This window comes from Rana temporaria, chromosome 8 (assembly GCF_905171775.1).
Source record: "Rana temporaria chromosome 8, aRanTem1.1, whole genome shotgun sequence".
Classification (NCBI taxonomy): Eukaryota; Metazoa; Chordata; class Amphibia; order Anura; family Ranidae; genus Rana; species Rana temporaria.
In genome coordinates, this window is record NC_053496.1 from 186,328,254 (window position 1) to 186,356,033 (window position 27,780).

General features: G+C 43.4%; 1 protein-coding gene across 1 annotated transcript in view; it reads left to right on the forward strand.

Moving 5' to 3' along the window:
* Window positions 1-27,780, forward strand: part of LOC120909708 (zinc finger protein 850-like) — a gene marked incomplete at its 3' end in the record, with an annotated part of 54,001 nt that overhangs the window by 21,486 nt on the left and 4,735 nt on the right. The window contains exon 3 of the mRNA XM_040321438.1: window positions 3,977-4,564. Coding sequence (XP_040177372.1) covers window positions 3,977-4,564 — 588 coding nt within the window. The remainder of the gene's footprint in view (window positions 1-3,976; window positions 4,565-27,780) is intronic.

Sequence of the window (27,780 nt, forward strand, 5' to 3'; positions counted from 1 at the left end):
GCTGAGGGGTAGTGAGAGATTTGGGTGTCATCAGAGTAGAAATGGTATTGGAAGCCATGAAGGCTATAAGTTTACCCAGGGAGGAGGTGTAGATCGAGAATATGACAGACCTGCTGTGTCACCGCCGATCGTGTGTACCCGGCGGACATCGCGGCCGGCAGGTACACGAATCGGCTCTTCAGCGATGCGCTGGGACAGTGTTTACCTGCTGCGACTCCTGACAAACGGGTTATACTACTTTTATTAGTGGTGGGGGGTGGGCAGTTTATTTAGGGGGATTTGGAATATGTATGTCTTTATTTTATAAGATTCAAATAAGAAGAAAGAGGGAAAAAATTCACTTGTACCAAAAATCCTGAAATGTTTTTCCATAATGATCCCAGTCTGAGATATTCATCCTAAAATGTGATCAGTAAAGTCTCCGGAGTACATGGAGATCACAGGAATATGATGTGTCCTGGCAAAGCCCAAAGATAGAGTTCATCTTTCATTTTAGGAGAGGAGGGACGCACCCGGGAGAAATGATTCTGTGTATAGAAACCTCACACAGCACCGCCCCCCCACAGCCCCCTCCTCCTCCCAATGTCCCCCCAATCGGAGTCAGAGAACCCTATGACATCACACTGACCTCACAGCTCCTCCTCCTAATATCCCTCTATCCGACTCTTTTTTTTCTGATGCTCTTAGGATGTGGGCCGACCCCTGGCCTCCTCACTTTCAAAGTAGGGCTGTTGGACCTGCATTGTATGTAATATCAGAAACCTCAGCATGAAGTGGGGTTTAAATAAAGAGACCTGACCAGTGAGGTGAGGAGGATTCTGGGAATGTCATTTGATTTTATTATTTGTGTTCAGATCTAGAGTTTTCCTCCTGTGAAGTCTGGAGATCACATGACCATCACATTGCCTCCGCCTCCCTCCCTGATAGAATAGAGAAATACAAAGAAGATTCTAGAAGTCACCAGAGAGATCATCGAGGAGAGGAGAGCGGTGCCGGGAAGGACGTCATGATGGAGAATCAGCCGCCCCTCACATCACCGGGTAAGAGGAGACTTTATTGTAAAGGAGAGAGCAGTACGGAGGCTCCACCTAGATCCCCCATCATCTGATAAACACAGAAACAATGTATTCAGTCAGTGTGTGTGTTTCCTACAGATGGATCCAGTAATGGGAACCCACCAGAGAGATGTCCTCTGTATTCCCGGGATTCCACACAGGAAGGTCACACCATCCCCCACCATCATCAGGTAGATGAGGAACAATCACTGATAGTATCATTAGGATCTTTACATTATCTGCATTGTTACCATTGATGTCATTTTTATTCTATATTCAGAGTGGAAACCTGAGAGATCCTAAAGTTGAGGTTAAAGAAGAGATAAAAGAGGAGGATGATGAGGATGGAGTGATGGAGGAAGAACACAAAGATCGGTACCAGGACACCATGGTGGAGTCATCCAGCTACAGGAACCCACCAGAGAGATGTCCCCGTCCTCTGTATTCCCGGGATTCCACACAGGAAGGTCACACCATCCCCCACCATCATCAGGTAGATGAGAAACAATTATTTTAAGTTAAAATTGTTATACAAGTGTGTTTGTTACAATGAATGTATTATTGTATCTTTCAGATCGAAAACCCCAAGGATAATATTGCTTTAAAAGAAGAGTATAAAGAGGAGGATGAGGAGTATGGAGTGATGGAGGAGTTTTCAGAAGGACACAAGGATATGATGGAGCCACCTAATACCAGGAACCCACCAGAGAGATGTCCCCGTCCTCTGTATTCCCGGGATTCCACACAGGAAGGTCACACCATCCCTCACTGTTACAAGGTCGGTGGGGCGGAGCATCTAGAACATGGACTGGTGGAGATGATGTGTGGATTTTGTATGTAAGTTTATATCTTACAGATGATATTCTCTCTCATTCTCTTGGTTTAGAGTGGAGATCCAATCGATATAGAATTTGAGGTGAAATCAGAAGAAGAAGAGACGTATGTGAGGGATGATCAGCAGTCTATGGAGGAGGATGGAATAACGGGGACATTTATAGAGGAGGACACTCCTACAGAGATCAGCACAGGTGGGTCATTAACACTAAATCCATTCCTCCACCCATACTGCTCACTGATTGGTCCAGAGTAGGGCGGGGACTGGGTGATATCAGCCTGTAATCCCCTGGTCACTTTCCTGAGCTGTGTTCCCCATCCTGTATTCCTGTATTTCTCTCGGATAATCTTCCTTCTCTGTGCTGCAGACACAATTTATGTCTCTAGACTGGATTTATGGAGATTCTGGGGTCCAGCTGGCAGCAAAATATTGATTTTTCACTATAGGCTGGTTCTACAAGATCAGTCCAGTCTTTATCTTGGTTGTTCTCCCACCATCCTCACTCTCTGACCTCTGGTGTGGCTCAGCCCCGTTGTAATCCATGACTTAATCATGGATTATATAAGGAAGTGCAGGACTCTCTGACTAAGATCCTAGGTTAAAGAAATGATCTGGTAGGAGATCAGAGGAGCCATTTACTAGTTACCTTGAGGGTGGAATTGTAAGATCCTCAGAGACAAAGCTGCCGGATGTGGGCGGAGTCCTGGTTTAGGGGAACCAATCAGCTCATGTCTAGTAATAATCTTTGGGGTAGATTCACATACCTTTTGCGGCGGCGTATCTCCGTAATTTGAAATTCGCGCCCGCGTAGCGTTACGCCGATTCTCAAAGGCAATTACGCTGAAAAAATAGGCTTCCTCCACCGACGTAACTTGATTGCGGCGGCGTAGAATTGTGTGCAATATAACTTTGGCCGCTAGGGGCGCTTCCGTTGTTGTCGGTGTAGAATATGATAATTTCCTAGATACGCCGATTCACAAACATATGTGTGCCAGGTGGTAGTTTTTTACGTCGTTTGCGTAAAGTCTTTTTCTGCGTAAGGCTGCTCCTGCTATTAGGAGGCGCAGCCAATGTTAAGTATGGACGTCGTTCCCGCTTCTAAACTTGAATTATTTACGTTGTTTGCGTAAGTCGTTCACGAATAGGGCTGGACGTAATTTCCGTTCACGTCGAAACCAATACGTCGTTACGCCGTACTTGGAAGCAATGCACACTGGGATATGTACACGGACGGCGCATGCGCCGTTCGTAAATCACGTCAGGTCATCACATATTACCATAAAACACGCCCCCCCTTCTCCATTTGAATTACGCGCGCTTACGCCGGCCCCATTTACACTATGCCGCCGCGACTTACGGAGCAAGTGCTTTGTGAATACTGCACTTGCTCCTGTAAGTTGCGGAGGCGTAGCATACATACACTACGCTGCGCCGCCGTAAATTATAGCGTAGCTACCTGAATCTACCTCTTTGTGTTTTCTATTTTAGTAGATGGACGGGAGATGAGGAAAACCTCAGAGGATTGTCTCACTTTGTCTCCAGACTGTAAAGTAGAAGATGAGGACATCACACAGTATAGTCCAGGAGAAAACCCGACTACCTCAAATGTCCATCCGGCACCACACAGTGTAGATGGACCATCGTATTCCTCTTATCCTGAGGAACCTCAGACTGTGCGGGACGGTGCTGGACCATCGTATTCCTCTTATCCTGAGGAACCTCAGACTGTGAGGGACGGTGCCGGACCATCGTATTCCTCTTATCCTGAGGAACCTCAGACTGTGCGGGACGGTGCCGGACCATCATATTCCTCTTATCCTGAGGAACCTCAGACTGTGCGGGATGGCGCCGGACCATCGTATTCCTCTTATCCTGAGGAACCAAAGACTGTGCAGGATGGTGCCGGACCATCGCATTCCTCTTATCCTGAGGAACCTCAGACTGTGCGGGACGGTGCCGGACCATCGTATTCCTCTTATCCTGAGGAACCTCAGACTGTGCGGGACGGTGTCGGACCATCGTATTCCTCTTATCCGGAGGAACCTCAGACTGTGCGGGACGGTGCCGGTCTTGCAACACATAAAAGGTTTCCCTGTATTGAGTGCGGGAAGTGTTTCTATTCTAAATCTAAACTTAATAGGCATAAAAGATCTCACACGGGGGAAAAGCCATATTCCTGTCCTGAGTGCGAAAAATGTTTTTCACGGAGGACCAATCTTTCTGCACATCAGAGATCGCACACGGGGGAGAAGCCGTATTCCTGTCCTGAGTGCGGGAAATGTTTTTCAGAGAAGGCCTATCTTTCCAAACATCAGAGATTTCACACGGGGGAGAAGCCGTATTCCTGTCCTGAGTGCGGGAAATGTTTTACAGAGAAGTCCTGTCTTACCAGACATCAGAGATCTCACACGGGGGAAAAGCCGTATTCCTGTCCTGAGTGCGGGAAATGTTTTTCACAGAAGTCCGGTCTTTACACACATCAGAGATCTCACACAGAGAAAAAGCCGTATTCCTGTCCTGAGTGCGGGAAATGTTTTTCACAGAAGACCAGTCTTTCTGCACATCAGAGGTCTCACACAGGGGAGAAGCCGTATTCTTGTCTTGAGTGTGGGAAATGTTTTTCAAAGAAGTGCACTCTTGTCAAACATCAGAGATCTCACACGGGGGAGAAGCTGTATTCCTGTCCTGAGTGAGGGAATTGGTCCTCACTGGAGTCCTGTCTTCCTGTACATCAGGGGTCCCACACAACCCTCGAGGTGTAGTATTAGTGAGTGCGGGAAATGTCTTGTATGTGAATGTTGCTGGACATGTGGGGAAGAAGCACACCCTGATATACACCTCAGATATACTCCATGGCTGATCTTCATCATGTAAGAAACACTTCATAAGGAGATCAGAGATCACCAAAGACATGGATGAAGTGTTGTACCGTGTTGGCCATTGATAGCAGGAGAAAAATAAAAATGGAGTCATTACCTCTCATTGGCTGAGTACATTTTGTGGTATGGAGACTTAGAGGTCTGTTATTGTCTTGCAAGAGGTCTGTTTTCTCAAGTCGTCTTCCAGGACGAAACTCGTTAACCCCACCACTTAAAAGGCGGTCCTCTAGGCCTTTTTTTAAATAAAAATGGAGTCATTCCCTCTGATTGGCTGAGTACATTTTGTGGGGGAAGATTTCACAAACACTTCCAGGTCTGTTTCTATAAACTTTGTAGAATGAATGTGTAAAGGAAATGTGTAAGTTCTGTATAGAATTGTATTCTATGTTGTATGTATTGCACACGGCACTAATAAAGTTTTCATTCCATGTTTGCATTCTTTCCAGTCCTGATTAGAATTAGCCCCGCCTATGTTACACCCCTTGTTACCATAAAAGTACAATTGTAATATTAATGTGATAGCTACGTAATCATGTGTATAAAAACCTTCCATTGTGTCATAATAAAACACAACAGTTATGTGGGAAGATGCGGAGTGTATCTTCTGTGTCTGTTCCCTCCTGCAGTAGTTATTTATTTGGAACGCCAATCAATATGAGGATAGGAGTTGCCTATCAATAAGATTCCAGAACAAATGTGACGCCCATCCCCCCAGCCGTGACCGGTATTGGTCATATTTTATTTCAGTGATTTCCTGTGGTCATATAACAACACACATAAAAATGTAGACAGCGCTAAAATAAAGACCTGAAAAGATGTAAACTGGATAACTCGATATAATAAACATAAATTATTGTAAAATATAATAAACTAAAGAGTCATTAAAGTCAGGGTTTGACAAATGTGCTTGGAATCTAGGAGCCAGCTAAAAAAGTTAGGAGCCAGAAAACGCGCCCCGTCCCGACGAGCGACCGCATACGTGAGTAGCGCTCGCATATGTTAACGGTATTCAAACCACACAAGTAAGGTATCACCGCGATTGGTAGAGCGAGAGCAATAATTCTAGCCATAGACCTCCTCTGTAACTCTGTAAGATTTTTTTTAAACGTCGCCTATGGAGATTTTTAAGGGTAAAAATAGGATTTTTGTACTCACCGTAAAATCCATTTCTCCGAGTTCATGGACGGACAAAGCAGCCTTTGACCTTAGGGTTATATCCGCTTCCTTCAGGAGAGTTTAGGTAGAAACAAAGCACTTTAAGTGTTTACAACACTTTCCTCAGTGCAGCTCCTCCCAGGGGGTGTGGTTCCCCCGGGTATAACCCACACCCTGCTCTAGCAGCTTCCAGTTCGTAACAAGCAGTACAAACAAAAGGAGGGGTGGGTGCTGTGTCCGTCCATGAACTCAGAGAAATGGATTTTACGGTGAGTACAAAAATCCTATTTTTTCTCTTCTGTTCATGGACGGACACAGCAGCCTTTGACCTTAGGGAAGTCCCCAAGCAGTGTCAAAAAAATTCGAGGGGTGGGAAAACAACACAGCAAACCAACCTACGCCCCAAACAAAACCGGAGTTCCTTAACGGAGGAACTCCAACTTTAACCGCTTCCGGACCGCCGCATGTACATTTACGTCGGCAGAATGGCACGGACAGGCACATTGGCGTACCTGTACGTCCCTGCCTAGTCGGGGGTCCGATCGGACCCCCCCCGGTACATGCGGCGGTTCGGTAGGCTCCAGAAGCGATCCGGGATGAGGGGGCGGCTGTTCGTTTTCAGCCACCCCCTTGCGATCGCTCTGAGCCAATGCCTGTACTCCTCGGCTGGCACAGAAGAGCTGTAGGCTGGGCACGGAGGCCGACATTACATGATACAACTCTCTGTACCACAAGCACTGAGCTGACACTCATCACGCTCAAAGGACAGTGGGCTCCCTGGTGGAAAACGTCCAAGGATTAAAGGCCTCGGCTGGGTTATAGCCATCTGCCCTAACTGCTTGCCTTCTGGTAAGCGGCTCTTCTTTCCGGTGGAGGGTCACTTTTGTTTATGTGTCACTTGGTGGTGTGAAACGTAGGAAGTACTATCGCCAGGGTCTAATCTGCCTACCTCGTGAACATACAACTGCTATTTAATCAATCACGGATCAAAATCACAAGTTCAGAGACTGTGTATTTCAAAAGACTGTTTTGTGGCGCGACTTTTTTTGTTTATTTAGGCTACACATGGAGCTTTAGGGTTTATGAGGGCAAAGATAGTGAGGTAGAGCCGGAAGGATGCCCAGATTACATGGGGAGCGCTGGCAAGATCGTTTGGGACTTGGTGTCACCCTTATTCGGAAAGGGGTACCACTTGTATGTGGACAATTAGTACAGCAGCGCGCCACTTTTTAGTCACTTGTTTGATCATCAGATTGGAGCATGTGGCACCGTGCGACCTAATCGCCGGGGCTTCCCCCAGCGGCTTGTAGATGCCCGTATTAGGCTGCGGGCGAGAGCCTGCTGCAAGTGTAAAAATTTGCTCGCTGTGAAGTGGCGGGACAAAAGGAATGTTTTCGTTCTTACCACCCTTCACGCAGACACGACAGTACAAATTCGTACGGCGACTGGTGTTGTGGAGAAACCCCTCTGTGTCCACGAATATAACCAAAATATGGGAGGGGTGGACCTCAACGACCAGTTGATGGCGCCGTATCATATTGCCCCGTAAGGCGAGACGTTGGTACAAAAAAGTGTCTCTACATTTTTTCCAATTGCCTTTACTGAATGCTTATGTCTTATACAAAGCTTCAGGACGGAATGAATCCTTCCTTCAATTCCAGGAGGAGATCATCACAGAACTCCTGTATCCAGGCCGTTCTGTACCTCACCATCCCCTACCAAATGCAGTAAGCCGACTGCATGAGAGGCATTTTTCATATGCCCTCGAGAGTACCCCTACCCAACGAGCCCCCCAAAGAAAATGTCGTGTCTGTACCAATCGCGGATTTAGGCGTGACACCCGTTATTTTTGTCCCCAATGTCCTGCCGATCCTGGTCTTTGTATTGGGGAATGTTTTGAACGCTTCCACACACGAGTGAAGTATTAGCGTAGGGTAAAACATTTCACAGGCTAGGCACACTTACACAGGGTCTCCCAAGATGCCATCGCATTTTGAGAGACCCAAACCTGGAACCGAAAAGTTCAACAGTTACTGTTACAAAAAAAGTGTTATAAAAAAAAAAAAAGTAAAAAATAAAAACACAAAAAAAAAAAAAATTGTTGTCGTTTTATTGTTCTCTCCCTCTCTATTCTCTCTCTATTGTTCTGCTCTTTTTTACTGTATTCTATTCTGCAAAGTTTTATTGTTATGTTTTTTCATGCTTGCTTTTCAGCTATGTAATTTACCTTACTGTTTTCAGGTACACCATTCAGTTGTTGCGCGGACTTATTTATCTTGACAGCAACAGCATTTGCTCCCACGATATATAAAGCCGCAACTCCAGTGCTGTAGGAGGTGATTTCACCACCACAGTTAAAAAAAGTGCATATATGCCGAAGCATGGGGGCATTAGGGGCGGAGGAGCGATTTTGCTCCTAATGCCGCGTATATACGGTCGACATTCCTACGGAGGCTTGCCCGTGGAAAAGTCTGACCGTGTGTATGCGGCATAACTTTTTATGCCGCGTACATACGGTCGAAATTCCGACGGAGGCTTGCCTGTGGAAAAGTCCGACCGTGTGTATGCGGCATAACTTTTTTGCGGGAGGATGCCCCCATGCTTCGGCATATATATATATATATATTTTAGGCACAGGTTGCGTTAAATGTTTTATTTTTGACTATGTTTTTTTTTTGGTATTTGCTTTGCAGGTATGGTATGATCTTACTGTTATACTGTAATGTTACTTTGTTTTAATGTTAACCATCATTTGCTTAGCAGGTACGCTAATTCAGTTGCAGCGCGGATTTATTTAGCGTGACAGCAACAGCGTTTGCTCCCACGATATAGAAAGCCGCGACTCCAACGCTGTAGGAGGTGATTTCACCACCACCGTTAAAAAAGAGCATATATGCCGAAGCATGGGGAGCATTAGGGGCGGAGGTGCGATTTTACTCCTAATGCCGCGTACATACGGTTGAAATTCTTACGGAGGCTTTCCCGTGGAAAAGTCTGAACGTGTGTACACGGCATAGAAAAGTCCAACCGTGTGTGCGCGGCATAACTTTTTTGCGGGAGGATGCCCCCATGCTTCGCCATATATAAATGGTGCATGTATGCCCATCATTAAGGCCCCGTACACACGACCAAACATGTATGCTGAAACTGGTCCGCGGGCCAGTTTCAGCATACATGTTTGGTCGTGTGTAGGCGCGAGCGGGCCGAATTCCAGCAAACATTTGCCCGCCGGGCCTTTTCCCAGCGGGCAAATATTCGTGGACGTGTTTTAAAACCGTCCGCTGGAATCCTGCCCGCTCGGACATGTACGGTCGTCAGTACAGACCTACTGTACATGTCCAGGCGCCCGCCATCCCTCGCATGCGTCGAATGACTTTGACGCATGCGTGGAAGCCTTTAAATGGCAGGCCCGCCCATGTCTCCGCGTCATCGCCGCGGCGACGACGCGGACACGCCCCACGTATTGTTTACGTGCGGACTTCTGTACGATGGTGTGTACAACCATCGTACAGAAGCCCTCTGGCAGACATGTACGGTGAAAACGGTCCGACGGACCGCTTTCACCGTACATGTTTGTTCGTGAGTACCCGGCCTAAGAGTGGGTGGATGAAGGGAGGTATTCTAATGGTGGGCATACCCACCGATCAATCTTTTTTTCGTTCAGCCAACAGGCTGCATGAAAAAAAAAGGTTACAATACATGTCCAACAAGAGCCATCAACGTACTGGTATGTTGCTGGACTTTGAATGGTTATACCAGAATGATGCCTGCGGGTTTAGGCATCATCTTGGTATCATTCTTTTCAGCCAGCGGTCGGCTTTCATGTAAAAGCAGTCCTAGCGGCTAATTAGCCTCTAGACTGCTTTTATATTCAGTGGGAGGGAATGTCCCCCCCCCCCGGATATAAACAGCGCCATTGGGAAAATGGGAAAGCATTTTATCACACCGATCTTGGTGTGGTCAGATGCTTTGAGGGCAGAGGAAAGATCTAGGGTCTAATAGACCCCATTTTTTAAAAAAAAGAGTACCTGTCACTAACTATTGCTATCATAAAGGAAATTTACATTTCCTGAGATAACAATAAAATGGAAGGAACAGTTAACAAATAAAATAAAAAAAGCAAAATAAATATATATATATATAAAAAAAAAAAAGCACCCCTGTCCCCCCCTGCTCTTGCGCAAAGGCGAACGCAATCGTCAGTCTGGAGTCATATATAAACACCAATTTGCACCATGCATGTGAGGTATCACCGCAAAGGGAAGATCGAGGGCAGTCATTTTAGCAGTAGACCTCCTCTGTAAATCTAATGTGGTAACCTGTAAAGGCTTTTAAATGCTTTTAAAAATGTATGTAGTTTGTCGCCACTGCGCGTTTGTGCGCAATTTTAAAACCAATCACCACCTTCAAGATTTTTAAGGACATAAATCTTTGATTTCACTCACACAAATCTTGAAGACGGTGATTGGTTTTCGGGGTCTCGTACGCGGCTAGGCTCCTAAAAAGTCCCACACCTGTGGTATCCCTGTACTCAGGAGAAGCAGCAGAATGTATTTTGGGGTGTAATTCCACATATGCCCATGGCATGTTTGAGCAATATATCATTTAGTGACAACGTTTTGTAAATTTGTTTTTTTTTTGGTCATTATTCAATCACTTGGGGCAAAAAAATTAAATATTCCATGGTCTCAACATGCCTCTCATCAAATAGCTTGGGGTATCTTCTTTCCAAAATGGGGTAATTTGGGGGTATTGTGTGCCATCTTGGCATTTTGTGGCCTTCAAAACTGTGATAGGTAGTGAGGAGTGAAATCAAAAATTTGCGCCCTTAGAAATCTTGAAGGCAGTGCTTGGTTTTTGGGGTCCCGTACGCGGCTAGGCTCTCAAAAAGTCCCACACATGTGGTATCCCCGTACTCAGGAGAAGTAGCAGAATGTATTTTGGGGTGCAATTCCACATATAACCATGGCATGTGTGAGCAATATATCATTTAGCGACAACTTTTTTTTTTTTGTCATTATTCAATCACTTGGGACAAAATAAAAAAAAATTCAATGGACTCAACATGCCTCTCAGCAGTTTCCTTGGGGTGTCTACTTTCCAAAATGGGGTCATTTGGGGGGGTTTTGTACTGCCTTGCCATTTTAGCACCTCAAGAAATGAGATAGGCAGTCATAAAATAAAAGCTGTGTAAATTCCAGAAAATGTACCCTAGTTTGTAGACGCTATAACTTTTGCGAAATCCAATAAATATACGCTTATTGCGATTTTTTTTTTACTAAAGACGTGTGGCTGAATACATTTTGGCCTAAATGTTTGACTAACATTTAGTTTATTAGATATTTTTTACTTTTTGTTTTAAGAAAAATACTTTTTTTTTAAAATTTACGGTCTTTTTCCATTTATATCGCAAAAAATAAAAATCCCAGAGGCAATCAAATACCATCAAAAGAAAGCGCTATTTGTGGGAAGAAAAGGACGCAAATTTTGTTTTGGTACAACATTGCATTAACGCGCAATTACCAGTTAAAGCAGCGCAGTGCCAAATTGTAAAAACACCTCTGGGCATTAAGCTGCATATTGGTTCGGGGCTTAAGTGGTTAAGGGGCGTGGCAGGGGGTGTGTCCTATGCCTACCTACTTTTGCTAATAGGTCTCCCTCATTCCCATCTAAGAAAGTTGGGAGGTATACTATAAGGATATACAGTACATACACACACAGCACAAGGCCGTGTTCACACTATTAGCTGGATTCAGGTAGGGGCGCGCATCTTTGCGGCGGCGTAGCGCATTTACACTACGCCGCCGTAAGTCAGAGAGGCAAGTACTGTATTCACAAAGTACTTGCCTCCTAAGCTACGGCGGCGTAGCGTGAATAGGCCGGCTTAAGCGCGCCTAATTCAAATGATGATGTGGGGGGCTGTTTTATGTATATTAACTGTGACCCGACGTGATTGACGTTTTTTACGAATGGCACATGCGCCGTCCGTGTACATATGCATGTGTGCATTGCTCCAAAGTATGCCGCAAGGACGTATTGGTTTCGACGTGGACGTAAATTACGTCCAGCCCTATTCACGAACGACTTACGCAAACTACGTAAAATTTTCAAATTTCGACGCAGGAACGACGGCCATACTTAACAATGACTAATCTAGCTATTTGATGGAATAACTTTACGCCTGAAAATGCCTTACGTAAACGGCGTATCTTTACTGCGATGGGCGCACGTACGTTCGTGAATAGGCGTATCTAGTGATTTACATATTCTATGCCGAACTCAATGGAAGCACCACCTAGTGGCCAGCCTAAATATTTCACCCTAAGATACGACAGCGCAGGCGGTCGTATCTTAGCTAGGTTTAAGTGTATCTCTGTTTGAGAATACACTTAAACTTAGGACGGCGCAGATTTCCGAGTTAGGTCGGCGTATCTACTGATACGCCGGCCTAACTCTTTCTGAATCTAGCCATATGAGATGTTTCTCTGAGCTGCAGTTCCTCTGAGCTCCACAAGATGGTGATCTTCTCACATCTACCCAGACAGGAAGTCTCTAAGGAAGACAGGAAGTGATGTCAGGTAAAGACAGGAAGTGATGTTAGATAAAGACAGGAAGTTCCATGAGGTACGAGTAACAGAGGAGACATTGTTGGAAGTGGCAGCAGAGGAGGTAATAAGATCTTATTTTCTATTTACACCCAGTAACCCCGTCATGTCCGTCCTCTTCCTCCATAGTCACCGTGACGTCTTTTATCTCCAGCAGATGATGATACACACATAAATATTATTATACAGGATTTATATAGTTGTTCAAGTGATACTGCGCTGGTCTAAAAAATTTGTGGAAATTAAATTGATTTAAATAGTAACACAATGTAAATAAACGAATATATATAATTGCTGCTGCAGCAAAAAAAATGTTGGATAAACATCAAGTGCAAATAAAATAAAATTATGCTGCGCTGCTGTGGTATGACTTAAATACAGTTTCTATCCCAATTATATCACAAATTAGAGATATAACCGTATATATATACAAACAATGAAAGTAAAGTGACTTAGTGCACACAATAAAGTGCAATCAATGTTGAACAAAAGTCCCAAAGAAATTTCAACAAACTCCAAATTCAGTGCGGACATGAATGCCAGAAAGAAAGGTGCTGAAAGTAGTGTCCAAGTAGCAGGATAGATGAGAAAGCCACCACCTCCTATCTATATCCTGCTTACCGGATGGGATGGATCCCTATAATGAGGAATCAAATGCGCTTGTGGCTTTACAGCCCAGATGGCAATCAATCGATCCAGTAAGCAAAGGGTCCTCACTTCTTAGTAAGCAATCTAGCTTTCCCCTTTATGTTCACATTACCGCTCTCCAGCAAGTCACCATGTAGATATCCAAAAGGAAAAAAGAATCGACATAGAGCAGTATTGCAAACAAAGCTGATTTAATATAAAAATGTCAGTTTCACTCACATTTAGTAGAATAACAGTAAGCGTTTTAAATGTCTCTAGCCGGCCGGCTTTCTCGTATCGCTCGTTCCTTCCGGATGGCGATGAGGTACACACAATAGTGGCGTCAGCACGCCGCTCCTCCCTACGCCATTTCGTCCTATCGTGGACTTCTTCCAGGGGCACGAGCGGCGTGCTGACTCGCCACTTGATATTCGTTAGCAACGCCCTAGGTCCGCCCAGTTCTGACATCATGTGACCTGGCGTGCCGATCCGCCATCTTGGAATTGGGATCGCTTGCCCTTATTAGTGATATCACATAATAAGGGTGCGGAGAGATGTATATTAAATAATATTTTCTGCTGGGATTCAAATACGAGCCACAAGGAATAGACAAACAAGGGTGGCAATGTCCATAACCTCGAATAACCCTCCCACATCAGTACATCAATCTCCGAATTTAATATCTCAGCATATCCATATTGAAAGTTCAGAGCTTAAATTTGCATAAGTTGAACATGTATATGTAACAAAAATATATGTATGTGAAGTTAAAAGTTATTTTAATTAATTCAATTATGTTAAAAACAACTAAGCATTAAAATTGATTGTTTGCCAGTAGGTGGCAGTGTATCTCAGTTCCAATTCATTTTAAATAAAGAATAATTGGAACATATTCATAAAAATTATAGCCAGCCTCATATAAATTAATAATGAAGGGCCGTCTAAAATAACGAAATAAATATTAGTAATGATAAAAAATTAATAATAATAAAAAATATATTTAACAATTTGAATATGACAATTCAGTCTGCACCGAGGATACATCACACATTGTTGTGTAAGTAATGCAGACCTAATATGTCAGATAAATATTCATTATGCCTCCAAATTATAACCTTATATAAAAACGTGTAGGCCTTAATGTCATATGACTATAAAAAAGATTAAAAATATATATCCCCCTTGTAAAATTTGAATTTGAAGTCCAGATTTACCAGGATGTCAGATCTGGTTCACACACAATTTCTCAATTAACCATTGTCTATAAATGCGTTAACATCTGTGTCAACATTTAATCCATAGGGGACATAAGTTCGAACTCGATATATCCAAGACATTTCAAGTCTGGACAGCTCCCTTACTAGAGAACTCCCCCTCCAATGGGATTCAAATTTGTCTATACCCAAGAAGAGGGTGCCCTCCGGATCTCGGTTATGGTGCTGATCATAGTGTTGTGACACAGAATGATTCGGGTAACCAGATCGTATGTTTGCAATATGCTCCCCTAATCGTACCTGCATGGATCGTTTGGTCCTTCCTATGTATTGTTGTCCGCATGGACATTCCAAGAGGTAAACTATACCTGTTGAGCTACATGTAATAAACGACTCGATTTTATGTCCCATGGACGTGCTGGTGGAGACAAAATTTGCAGTTTTTTTCGTTTTAATTTTATTAAGGGTGCAAACCTGACACCTCCGACATTGGTGATATCCTGTGAGACCCCTCTGAAAAAATGAGACTTTTTTATCAGGAGGGTCTACTACATTAGGAGCAACTCTGTCTCTTAAAGATGGTACACCCCTAAAAATTACCCGAGGGTTAGCAGGCAAAAAGGTTTTTAAAATCCTGTCACTACCTAATATGTGCCAGTGCCTCTTTATTATTTTCTTGATCATATAGTGTTGGGTAGAATAGGTAGTGATAAAGGGCACAATGGGCCCTACCTGATTGGTCTTGGGGACAGTTTCCAACAACTGAGATCTATCTATGTCGGCCACCTCTTTCAAAGTATTTTCAAGGATTTCTGGGTCATATCCCTTTTCAGATAGCCTATCTTTGAGGGTGGAGGCTTGAATATTATAATCATCCAGGGTAGTACAGTTCCTCCTCATTCTGACAAATTGGCTCCTAGGAACCGATTTCAACCAATTATCATGGTGGCAACTCCCTATCGGTATATATGAATTTCTATCAGTTTTTTTGAAAAACGTTTTTGTCTTGAGCTGGCCTTCTTCATTTCTTATTGTTAGATCAAGAAAATTGATTGTTTCCTGGCTCGCTTCATGTGTGAGACGTATTCCCCTATTGTTGACATTAAGGGCAGATATAAATTCTTCCAATTGGAGTTTGGTGCCTGTCCATAGGAGGAGGACGTCATCAATATATCTGGCCCATAGCCTGATGTGGGGGCTTAGGTCACTATAGACGACGTCCTCCTCCCATTTGGCCATAAATAAATTGGCCAGACTCGGCGCATATTTTGCACCCATCGCGACACCACGTGTTTGCCTATAGTAGTTATGATTGAACCAAAAATAGTTATGGCTAGCCGCGTACTCAAGAAGCTCTATAAGAAAGGTCTTCTGATTGGGAGGAAGGTCAGAGAGGGTGTCTAAATAATATTTTACAGCCGAAATACCCATATCATGTGGAATAATGGTATATAGTGAATTGACATCGGCTGTCACCATCCAGATGTTCTCATCTACCTGTATTTGAGAAAGCAAATTGATCACCTGTTTGGTGTCCCTCAAGTATGAAGGCATTTTATGTACAAGGGGTTGGAGAAAAAAGTCTATATACTTGCCCACCCTGGACGTTACTGAGTCTATGCCACTGACTATTGGGCGTCCAGGGGGGCAAGTCAGACTCTTATGAATTTTCGGAAGACAGTATAAAATGGGGACCCTTGGGGCCCTTGGAATCAAAAAGGATTGCTCCTTTTCGTTAAGAATCCCCAATTCTGAGCCCTTCTTAACTAGCACTTCCAGTGTATTTTTATATTGTATAACCGGATTTCCCAATAAAGGTGCATATGTCTCACTATCCTCCAGTAATTTGTTGGTTTCTTGAATGTACACTGCTCGATCCATTAGGACAATCCCCCCCCCCCTTATCGGCAGGGCGAATAACTATGTCCTTATTAGAACATAGAGAGTCCAGACCTTCAACCAACCTTCGGTCCATCCTATCCTTGGCCACTTTGATAGTCTCCAAGTCCCTCAGCACCACATCTCGGAACACCCTTAGAGGTGGTGCCAGAGTTCCAGGGGGATTCCAGGTAGAGGCATTAGCAAGGCCAGAATGAGTATTGACCTGCTGTGTCTCTACTCTGTTAGAAGTTGGTAGGCCTGCAAAATAGCGTTTGATATTTACACGTCTTACATACTGGTGAATATCCATGTATGTCTGGAATTTGTTTAATTTCTTAGGGGGTGCAAATTTGAGTCCCTTATTGAGTAGTATTTTTTCTGATTGAGTCAGAACATGAGAACTCAAATTATAGATGCCTGCATCACTCACATCCTTGCTTTTTTGGGACTTAGACCTCCCCCCTCTGCACCCTCTTTGTCTTCTACCTGCCTCTTTACGCCTTGATTTGACCTGGGAAAACCCCAATTGTCCCTAGAGGTATTATCATATTGACCTGACGGGAAGGCTCTTGAGGGGCCTTGTCTATATAGTTCTTGAACCTGACTAGCTCTTTCGTAGTCATCAATTCCATGTGATCTTGGTCCATCTCTGTCTCTCAGAGGGAAAAAACGGTTCCTCGTATCCGTTTCACTATCATACTCATAGTCATAGTCATCCCTTCCTCTGTCTGAGTAATGTCGAGTATTGTGATATATTCTCTGTTCTGGATGTGGTCCAAGGTAATTATTTTCATTATGGTTTCTTATGGGACCTCTTTCTCTTCTGGGTGAATCCGTATAATGTTGGTATTGACCCGAATGCTGCAAACTAGCATTTCGATCATTATTACCCCCATTGGTTGCTTGAGACATTTTTGTTCGACCAGAATTCTGTCCTTGTTGTTGATAATAGGCTTTAGGTCCTGAGGTCCTATTAGGGGATTGGTGAGATACCTTTTTGCCTTTTTTACCGGTTTTATTCTTTTTAGGGGTTTTTCTTGTTTCATTACGTGTCCAAGAATTATGTGGGGCAATAGTGACCTCTGAAGGTGTATCTTCACCCTGTACTATGGCTTCCATTCTTGAATGGGTATCAGTTTGTTCATCTGCCTGTAATTTTTTCTGCCACTCGAAAACCAAACTGGCCTGATAATCTCCATAGTCCCTGTTGTATTTTTTTCTCTTTTTGATTTTCTGTTCTTTCTCCTCTTTATCTAGGATTTTTAATAGGTTGGAGGATCTGTCCTTATATTCTTCACCCTCTTTATGAGGTGACATGGTTTCTTTAAGGATTTTGATCTCACTATCCAATCTAGTAAGTTTGCTATTTTTCCTAGATAAAAGAAACTTGAGGAAACTGACTCCAGCCTCATTGAAATACCGGAACCATTCTTCAAGTTCCAGATCTCCCTTTTGGGGACTGACCTGCCATCTGAGACTTCTGGGTACCATATTTAATTTTATGTAGGTCTCCAGAAAGGCCACATCCCATTGGGTGTGGATTTCTGCAATCATCAAATTTTTCAATCTGATGAAAAGGCCACCCAAATCACCTTCTTTGTACATTTGAAAAACTCCTTCAGTGTTGACCACTTTGGAGGCTCTGTACTCAAATACATCCATTTAAAATAAATAAATTAAACTAATGCGTGGAAACCGTGATGTTATATATACACCAAAATGAAATGTATATAATCAACTGAATGATTTAATTGACCTGCTGCAGTATAGTGTATCTATATAGTGCAAATTGTTGTTCAAGTGATACTGCGCTGGTCTAAAAAATTTGTGGAAATTAAATTGATTTAAATAGTAACACAATGTAAATAAACGAATATATATAATTGCTGCTGCAGCAAAAAAAATGTTGGATAAACATCAAGTGCAAATAAAATAAAATTATGCTGCGCTGCTGTAGTATGACTTAAATACAGTTTCTATCCCAATTATATCACAAATTAGAGATATAACCGTATATATATACAAACAATGAAAGTAAAGTGACTTAGTGCACACAATAAAGTGCAATCAATGTTGAACAAAAGTCCCAAAGAAATTTCAACAAACTCCAAATTCAGTGCGGACATGAATGCCAGAAAGAAAGGTGCTGAAAGTAGTGTCCAAGTAGCAGGATAGATGAGAAAGCCACCACCTCCTATCTATATCCTGCTTACCGGATGGGATGGATCCCTATAATGAGGAATCAAATGCGCTTGTGGCTTTACAGCCCAGATGGCAATCAATCGATCCAGTAAGCAAAGGGTCCTCACTTCTTAGTAAGCAATCTAGCTTTCCCCTTTATGTTCACATTACCGCTCTCCAGCAAGTCACCATGTAGATATCCAAAAGGAAAAAAGAATCGACATAGAGCAGTATTGCAAACAAAGCTGATTTAATATAAAAATGTCAGTTTCACTCACATTTAGTAGAATAACAGTAAGCGTTTTAAATGTCTCTAGCCGGCCGGCTTTCTCGTATCGCTCGTTCCTTCCGGATGGCGATGAGGTACACACAATAGTGGCGTCAGCACGCCGCTCCTCCCTACGCCGTTTCGTCCTATCGTGGACTTCTTCCAGGGGCACGAGCGGCGTGCTGACTCGCCACTTGATATTCGTTAGCAACGCCCTAGGTCCGCCCAGTTCTGACATCATGTGACCTGGCGTGCCGATCCGCCATCTTGGAATTGGGATCGCTTGCCCTTATTAGTGATATCACATAATAAGGGTGCGGAGAGATGTATATTAAATAATATTTTCTGCTGGGATTGTTTGTCTATTCCTTGTGGCTCGTATTTGAATCCCAGCAGAAAATATTATTTAATATACATCTCTCCGCACCCTTATTATGTGATACTTTCATTGTTTGTATATATATACGGTTATATCTCTAATTTGTGATATAATTGGGATAGAAACTGTATTTAAGTCATACCACAGCAGCGCAGCATAATTTTATTTTATTTGCACTTGATGTTTATCCAACATTTTTTTTGCTGCAGCAGCAATTATATATATTCGTTTATTTACATTGTGTTACTATTTAAATCAATTTAATTTCCACAAATTTTTTAGACCAGCGCAGTATCACTTGAACAACAATTTGCACTATATAGATACACTATACTGCAGCAGGTCAATTAAATCATTCAGTTGATTATATACATTTCATTTTGGTGTATATATAACATCACGGTTTCCACGCATTAGTTTAATTTATTTATTTTAAATGGATGTATTTGAGTACAGAGCCTCCAAAGTGGTCAACACTGAAGGAGTTTTTCAAATGTACAAAGAAGGTGATTTGGGTGGCCTTTTCATCAGATTGAAAAATTTGATGATTGCAGAAATCCACACCCAATGGGATGTGGCCTTTCTGGAGACCTACATAAAATTAAATATGGTACCCAGAAGTCTCAGATGGCAGGTCAGTCCCCAAAAGGGAGATCTGGAACTTGAAGAATGGTTCCGGTATTTCAATGAGGCTGGAGTCAGTTTCCTCAAGTTTCTTTTATCTAGGAAAAATAGCAAACTTACTAGATTGGATAGTGAGATCAAAATCCTTAAAGAAACCATGTCACCTCATAAAGAGGGTGAAGAATATAAGGACAGATCCTCCAACCTATTAAAAATCCTAGATAAAGAGGAGAAAGAACAGAAAATCAAAAAGAGAAAAAAATACAACAGGGACTATGGAGATTATCAGGCCAGTTTGGTTTTCGAGTGGCAGAAAAAATTACAGGCAGATGAACAAACTGATACCCATTCAAGAATGGAAGCCATAGTACAGGGTGAAGATACACCTTCAGAGGTCACTATTGCCCCACATAATTCTTGGACACGTAATGAAACAAGAAAAACCCCTAAAAAGAATAAAACCGGTAAAAAAGGCAAAAAGGTATCTCACCAATCCCCTAATAGGACCTCAGGACCTAAAGCCTATTATCAACAACAAGGACAGAATTCTGGTCGAACAAAAATGTCTCAAGCAACCAATGGGGGTAATAATGATCGAAATGCTAGTTTGCAGCATTCGGGTCAATACCAACATTATACGGATTCACCCAGAAGAGAAAGAGGTCCCATAAGAAACCATAATGAAAATAATTACCTTGGACCACATCCAGAACAGAGAATATATCACAATACTCGACATTACTCAGACAGAGGAAGGGATGACTATGACTATGAGTATGATAGTGAAACGGATACGAGGAACCGTTTTTTCCCTCTGAGAGACAGAGATGGACCAAGATCACATGGAATTGATGACTACGAAAGAGCTAGTCAGGTTCAAGAACTATATAGACAAGGCCCCTCAAGAGCCTTCCCGTCAGGTCAATATGATAATACCTCTAGGGACAATTGGGGTTTTCCCAGGTCAAATCAAGGCGTAAAGAGGCAGGTAGAAGACAAAGAGGGTGCAGAGGGGGGAGGTCTAAGTCCCAAAAAAGCAAGGATGTGAGTGATGCAGGCATCTATAATTTGAGTTCTCATGTTCTGACTCAATCAGAAAAAATACTACTCAATAAGGGACTCAAATTTGCACCCCCTAAGAAATTAAACAAATTCCAGACATACATGGATATTCACCAGTATGTAAGACGTGTAAATATCAAACGCTATTTTGCAGGCCTACCAACTTCTAACAGAGTAGAGACACAGCAGGTCAATACTCATTCTGGCCTTGCTAATGCCTCTACCTGGAATCCCCCTGGAACTCTGGCACCACCTCTAAGGGTGTTCCGAGATGTGGTGCTGAGGGACTTGGAGACTATCAAAGTGGCCAAGGATAGGATGGACCGAAGGTTGGTTGAAGGTCTGGACTCTCTATGTTCTAATAAGGACATAGTTATTCGCCCTGCCGATAAGGGGGGGGGGATTGTCCTAATGGATCGAGCAGTGTACATTCAAGAAACCAACAAATTACTGGAGGATAGTGAGACATATGCACCTTTATTGGGAAATCCGGTTATACAATATAAAAATACACTGGAAGTGCTAGTTAAGAAGGGCTCAGAATTGGGGATTCTTAACGAAAAGGAGCAATCCTTTTTGATTCCAAGGGCCCCAAGGGTCCCCATTTTATACTGTCTTCCGAAAATTCATAAGAGTCTGACTTGCCCCCCTGGACGCCCAATAGTCAGTGGCATAGACTCAGTAACGTCCAGGGTGGGCAAGTATATAGACTTTTTTCTCCAACCCCTTGTACATAAAATGCCTTCATACTTGAGGGACACCAAACAGGTGATCAATTTGCTTTCTCAAATACAGGTAGATGAGAACATCTGGATGGTGACAGCCGATGTCAATTCACTATATACCATTATTCCACATGATATGGGTATTTCGGCTGTAAAATATTATTTAGACACCCTCTCTGACCTTCCTCCCAATCAGAAGACCTTTCTTATAGAGCTTCTTGAGTACGCGGCTAGCCATAACTATTTTTGGTTCAATCATAACTACTATAGGCAAACACGTGGTGTCGCGATGGGTGCAAAATATGCGCCGAGTCTGGCCAATTTATTTATGGCCAAATGGGAGGAGGACGTCGTCTATAGTGACCTAAGCCCCCACATCAGGCTATGGGCCAGATATATTGATGACGTCCTCCTCCTATGGACAGGCACCAAACTCCAATTGGAAGAATTTATATCTGCCCTTAATGTCAACAATAGGGGAATACGTCTCACACATGAAGCGAGCCAGGAAACAATCAATTTTCTTGATCTAACAATAAGAAATGAAGAAGGCCAGCTCAAGACAAAAACGTTTTTCAAAAAAACTGATAGAAATTCATATATACCGATAGGGAGTTGCCACCATGATAATTGGTTGAAATCGGTTCCTAGGAGCCAATTTGTCAGAATGAGGAGGAACTGTACTACCCTGGATGATTATAATATTCAAGCCTCCACCCTCAAAGATAGGCTATCTGAAAAGGGATATGACCCAGAAATCCTTGAAAATACTTTGAAAGAGGTGGCCGACATAGATAGATCTCAGTTGTTGGAAACTGTCCCCAAGACCAATCAGGTAGGGCCCATTGTGCCCTTTATCACTACCTATTCTACCCAACACTATATGATCAAGAAAATAATAAAGAGGCACTGGCACATATTAGGTAGTGACAGGATTTTAAAAACCTTTTTGCCTGCTAACCCTCGGGTAATTTTTAGGGGTGTACCATCTTTAAGAGACAGAGTTGCTCCTAATGTAGTAGACCCTCCTGATAAAAAAGTCTCATTTTTTCAGAGGGGTCTCACAGGATATCACCAATGTCGGAGGTGTCAGGTTTGCACCCTTAATAAAATTAAAACGAAAAAAACTGCAAATTTTGTCTCCACCAGCACGTCCATGGGACATAAAATCGAGTCGTTTATTACATGTAGCTCAACAGGTATAGTTTACCTCTTGGAATGTCCATGCGGACAACAATACATAGGAAGGACCAAACGATCCATGCAGGTACGATTAGGGGAGCATTTTGCAAACATACGATCTGGTTACCCGAATCATTCTGTGTCACAACACTATGATCAGCACCATAACCGAGATCCGGAGGGCACCCTCTTCTTGGGTATAGACAAATTTGAATCCCATTGGAGGGGGAGTTCTCTAGTAAGGGAGCTGTCCAGACTTGAAATGTCTTGGATATATCGAGTTCGAACTTATGTCCCCTATGGATTAAATGTTGACACAGATGTTAACGCATTTATAGACAATGGTTAATTGAGAAATTGTGTGTGAACCAGATCTGACATCCTGGTAAATCTGGACTTCAAATTCAAATTTTACAAGGGGGATATATATTTTTAATCTTTTTTATAGTCATATGACATTAAGGCCTACACGTTTTTATATAAGGTTATAATTTGGAGGCATAATGAATATTTATCTGACATATTAGGTCTGCATTACTTACACAACAATGTGTGATGTATCCTCGGTGCAGACTGAATTGTCATATTCAAATTGTTAAATATATTTTTTATTATTATTAATTTTTTATCATTACTAATATTTATTTCGTTATTTTAGACGGCCCTTCATTATTAATTTATATGAGGCTGGCTATAATTTTTATGAATATGTTCCAATTATTCTTTATTTAAAATGAATTGGAACTGAGATACACTGCCACCTACTGGCAAACAATCAATTTTAATGCTTAGTTGTTTTTAACATAATTGAATTAATTAAAATAACTTTTAACTTCACATACATATATTTTTGTTACATATACATGTTCAACTTATGCAAATTTAAGCTCTGAACTTTCAATATGGATATGCTGAGATATTAAATTCGGAGATTGATGTACTGATGTGGGAGGGTTATTCGAGGTTATGGACATTGCCACCCTTGTTTGTCTATTCCTTGTGGCTCGTATTTGAATCCCAGCAGAAAATATTATTTAATATACATCTCTCCGCACCCTTATTATGTGATATCACTAATAAGGGCAAGCGATCCCAATTCCAAGATGGCGGATCGGCACGCCAGGTCACATGATGTCAGAACTGGGCGGACCTAGGGCGTTGCTAACGAATATCAAGTGGCGAGTCAGCACGCCGCTCGTGCCCCTGGAAGAAGTCCACGATAGGACGAAACGGCGTGCGGAGGAGCGGCGTGCTGACGTCACTATTGTGTGTACCTCATCGCCATCCGGAAGGAACGAGCGATACGAGAAAGCCGGCCGGCTAGAGACATTTAAAACGCTTACTGTTATTCTACTAAATGTGAGTGAAACTGACATTTTTATATTAAATCAGCTTTGTTTGCAATACTGCTCTATGTCGATTCTTTTTTCCTTTTGGATATCTACATGGTGACTTGCTGGAGAGCGGTAATGTGAACATAAAGGGGAAAGCTAGATTGCTTACTAAGAAGTGAGGACCCTTTGCTTACTGGATCGATTGATTGCCATCTGGGCTGTAAAGCCACAAGCGCATTTGATTCCTCATTATAGGGATCCATCCCATCCGGTAAGCAGGATATAGATAGGAGGTGGTGGCTTTCTCATCTATCCTGCTACTTGGACACTACTTTCAGCACCTTTCTTTCTGGCATTCATGTCCGCACTGAATTTGGAGTTTGTTGAAATTTCTTTGGGACTTTTGTTCAACATTGATTGCACTTTATTGTGTGCACTAAGTCACTTTACTTTCATTGTTTGTATATATATACGGTTATATCTCTAATTTGTGATATAATTGGGATAGAAACTGTATTTAAGTCATACCACAGCAGCGCAGGATTTATATAGTGCCAACAGTTTGCACAACGTGAGGGCAGACAGTACAATACAATACAATATAATACAGGAGGAATCAGAGGGCCCTGCTCCTTGGAGCTTACAAACTAAGATGGAGGGTCAAATGATACAAAAGGCAATAACTGTGGGGGATGGGTTGATGGAAAAAAATAGAAGTCCAGCTGTTAGGTGAGGGGAGGTTAGGTTTCTCTGAAGTGAAGGGTTTTCGGGGATCATCTAAATATGGACAGAATAGGAGATACACAAATTGGGATAGGGAGTTCCAGAGGATGAGAGAGGCTCTGGAGATGAGTGTGAGAGGAGGTGACATGAGAGCTAGATAACAGGAGGTCTTGGGAGGAATGAAGAGAACGATTTGGTTGGTATTGTAAGACTAGGTTAGTGACGTAGCTGGGGGCCGAGTTGTGTATGACTTTGTAAGTTGTAACTATTTTGAATTTAAAGCGGATGTCCGCTGAAAAAAAAAATATTAAAAGTCAGCAGGTACAAATACTGCAGCTGCTGACTTTTAATATCGGCACACTTACCTGTCCTGGAGTCCAGCGCCGTCCTCAGTAGAGGACGAGCGATCGCTCGTCACTCTGCTGCCCCCCCGCCATCCTCAGTGAGGGAACCAGGAAGTGAAGGGCTCCGGCTTCACTGCCTGGTTCCCTACGGCGCATGTGCGAGTTGTGCTGCGCCTGCTGATTGGCTCCCGCTGTGCTCTGGGAGCCGAGTGTTCCCAGAGCACAATGGGGGGAGGACGGGAGGTGACGTCCTGCCCGCAGACTGTGGCCGGAAGTGGGTGCAAATACCTGTCTTTAGACAGGTATCTGCACCCCCCCCTCCCCCTGAAAGGTGTCAAATGTGACACCGGAGGGGGGGATTCCGATCAGCGGGAGTTCCACTTTAGGGTGGAGCTCCACTTTAATTTGTTGGGTGAGTAGAAGCCAGTGGAGTGATTGGCAGAGAGGGGTGGAGGACACTAAATGGAAGCCAGTGGAGGGATTGGCAGAGAGGGGTGGAGAACTCTGAATGGAGGCCAGTGGAGGGATTGGCACAGAGGGGTGGAGAACTCTGAATGGAGGCCAGTGGAGGGATTGGCAGAGAGGGGTGGAGGACACTGAATGGAGGCCAGTGGAGGGATTGGCAGAAAGGGGTGGAGGACACTGAATGGAAGTCAGTGGAGGGATTGGCAGAGAGGGGTGGAGGACACTGAATGGAGGCCAGTGGAGGGATTGGCAGAAAGGGGTGGAGGACACTGAATGGAAGTCAGTGGAGGGATTGGCAGAGAGGGGTGGAGAACTCTGAATGGAGGCCAGTAGAGGGATTGGCAGAAAGGGGTGAAGGACACTGAATGGAAATATAATGAGCTTGGTTTTGGATAGATTGAGTTGGAGGAAGTGGTGTGACATCCAGGCTGATATATCTGTTAGTAAATTAGTGATACGTGAGGAGACTGAAGGAGTGAGCTGAGGGGTAGTGAGAGATTTGGGTGTCATCAGAGTAGAAATGGTATTGGAAGCCATGGAGGCTATAAGTTTACCCAGAGAGGAGGTGTAGATCGAGAATATGAGAGATCCCAGAACAGAACCTTGGGGGACCCCGACACAGATTGGAAGAGGAGAGGAGGAAGTAAAGTTGTTAGTGACACTGAAGGTGTGGTGGGATAGGCAGGTGAGAGCCAATAAAGACTACAGTCATGGGGACCAAAGGAGTGGAGTATTTGTAAGAGGATGGGGTGGTCCACTGTGTCAAAGGCTAGAGGTCCAGAAGTATATATAATGTGGAATGGTGGATTAACCTCCTCGGGATCAGAACATTCTATACTAACAATGTCATGCTTACTCCTAACGCAGGTGGTCAGACACTATAGCTGTCTTCTGTGTTCTTCACCTATAGAAGCCCCCTTTCCCATAAGGCAAGCAGGCCTACCAGTACTCAGTTGCCCCAGGACTTATACACAATGCTATAGTTCCTGGCCATCACGCCAAAGTTCAGCAACCAGGTATTTGCGGTTTGGCAGACAAGCAGAGTGATTCAATGACAGTCCAGGTACAAGACAGGCAAGGTTTAGAATAGTCAGGATCAAATCCATAGTCAAAAAACAGGCAGAGATCAGAGAGTAGTCGATATCGGAACCGAGGTCTTCAACAAGGGAATCCAAACAGGAGAGCAGGGAAGATAAAGATCTTGGAGCACGTGTTACAAACACGATATCACAAGCATGAGACTGCAGGCTTGGTTGGGTTAAATACAGTTTGGGCTCCACCTGGAGACTGACCACATCAATCACCTTGCAGGTGGGACAGACAGAAAGAATGCATCGCAGCCAAAACCAGGATGCTGGAATAGGGGGCAGGAGCACAACTGTCAGGGACCAAAAACCAGACAGAGACAGAAAATGCAGTTAAAATCACACCTTTAATGTAATGGCAAAAATAACACGGAACAGGAGCGTTGTAAAAAAAATAAAACAGAAGCCATGGTTTGGAAACCAGAGCGGGTAACCAGACAAGCCGGGGTTCAGAAACCAGAAATCAGCGTTGTCAGAAGCCAAAAATTAGGATCAGAAATCAGAAGAGACGTCAGCCAGGCCAGGTCAAAACAGGAACACAGCAGAGACACACTGGAGATGTTGACCAGGCGAAGGCACGGAGAGAAGGAGCAAGGCAGTTTAAATAGCGAAAAGGGGCTGGCTGTAGGCTGGACTAATGAGGCAGGTAATGGTAAAAAGGGGCTGGCTTTTGGCTGGACTAATGAGGCAGGTAATGGTAAAAAGGGGCTGGCTGTCGGCTGGACTAATGAGGCAGGTAATGGTAAAAAGGGGCTGGCTGTCGGCTGGACTAATGAGGCAGGTAATGGTAAAAAGGGGCTGGCTGTCGGCTGGACTAATGAGGCAGGTAATGGTAAAAAGGGGCTGGTTGTAGGCTGGACTAATGAGGCAGGTAATGGTAAAAAGGGGCTGGCTGTCGGCTGGACTAATGAGGCAGGTAATGGTAAAAAGGGGCTGGTTGTAGGCTGGACTAATGAGGCAGGTAATGGTAAAAAGGGGCTGGCTGTAGACTGGACTAATGAGGCAGGTAATGGTAACCAGGTGAGTCACTGTAGAAACAACAAGTGTCTGGTAATTTACCGACAGCTGAGGAGCCTCTGTGCACTGAGAAGAGAGCTGCTAGTAATAGCGGAAACCCAACCCTGACATCAACACACTCCTGACAAACGGATTATACT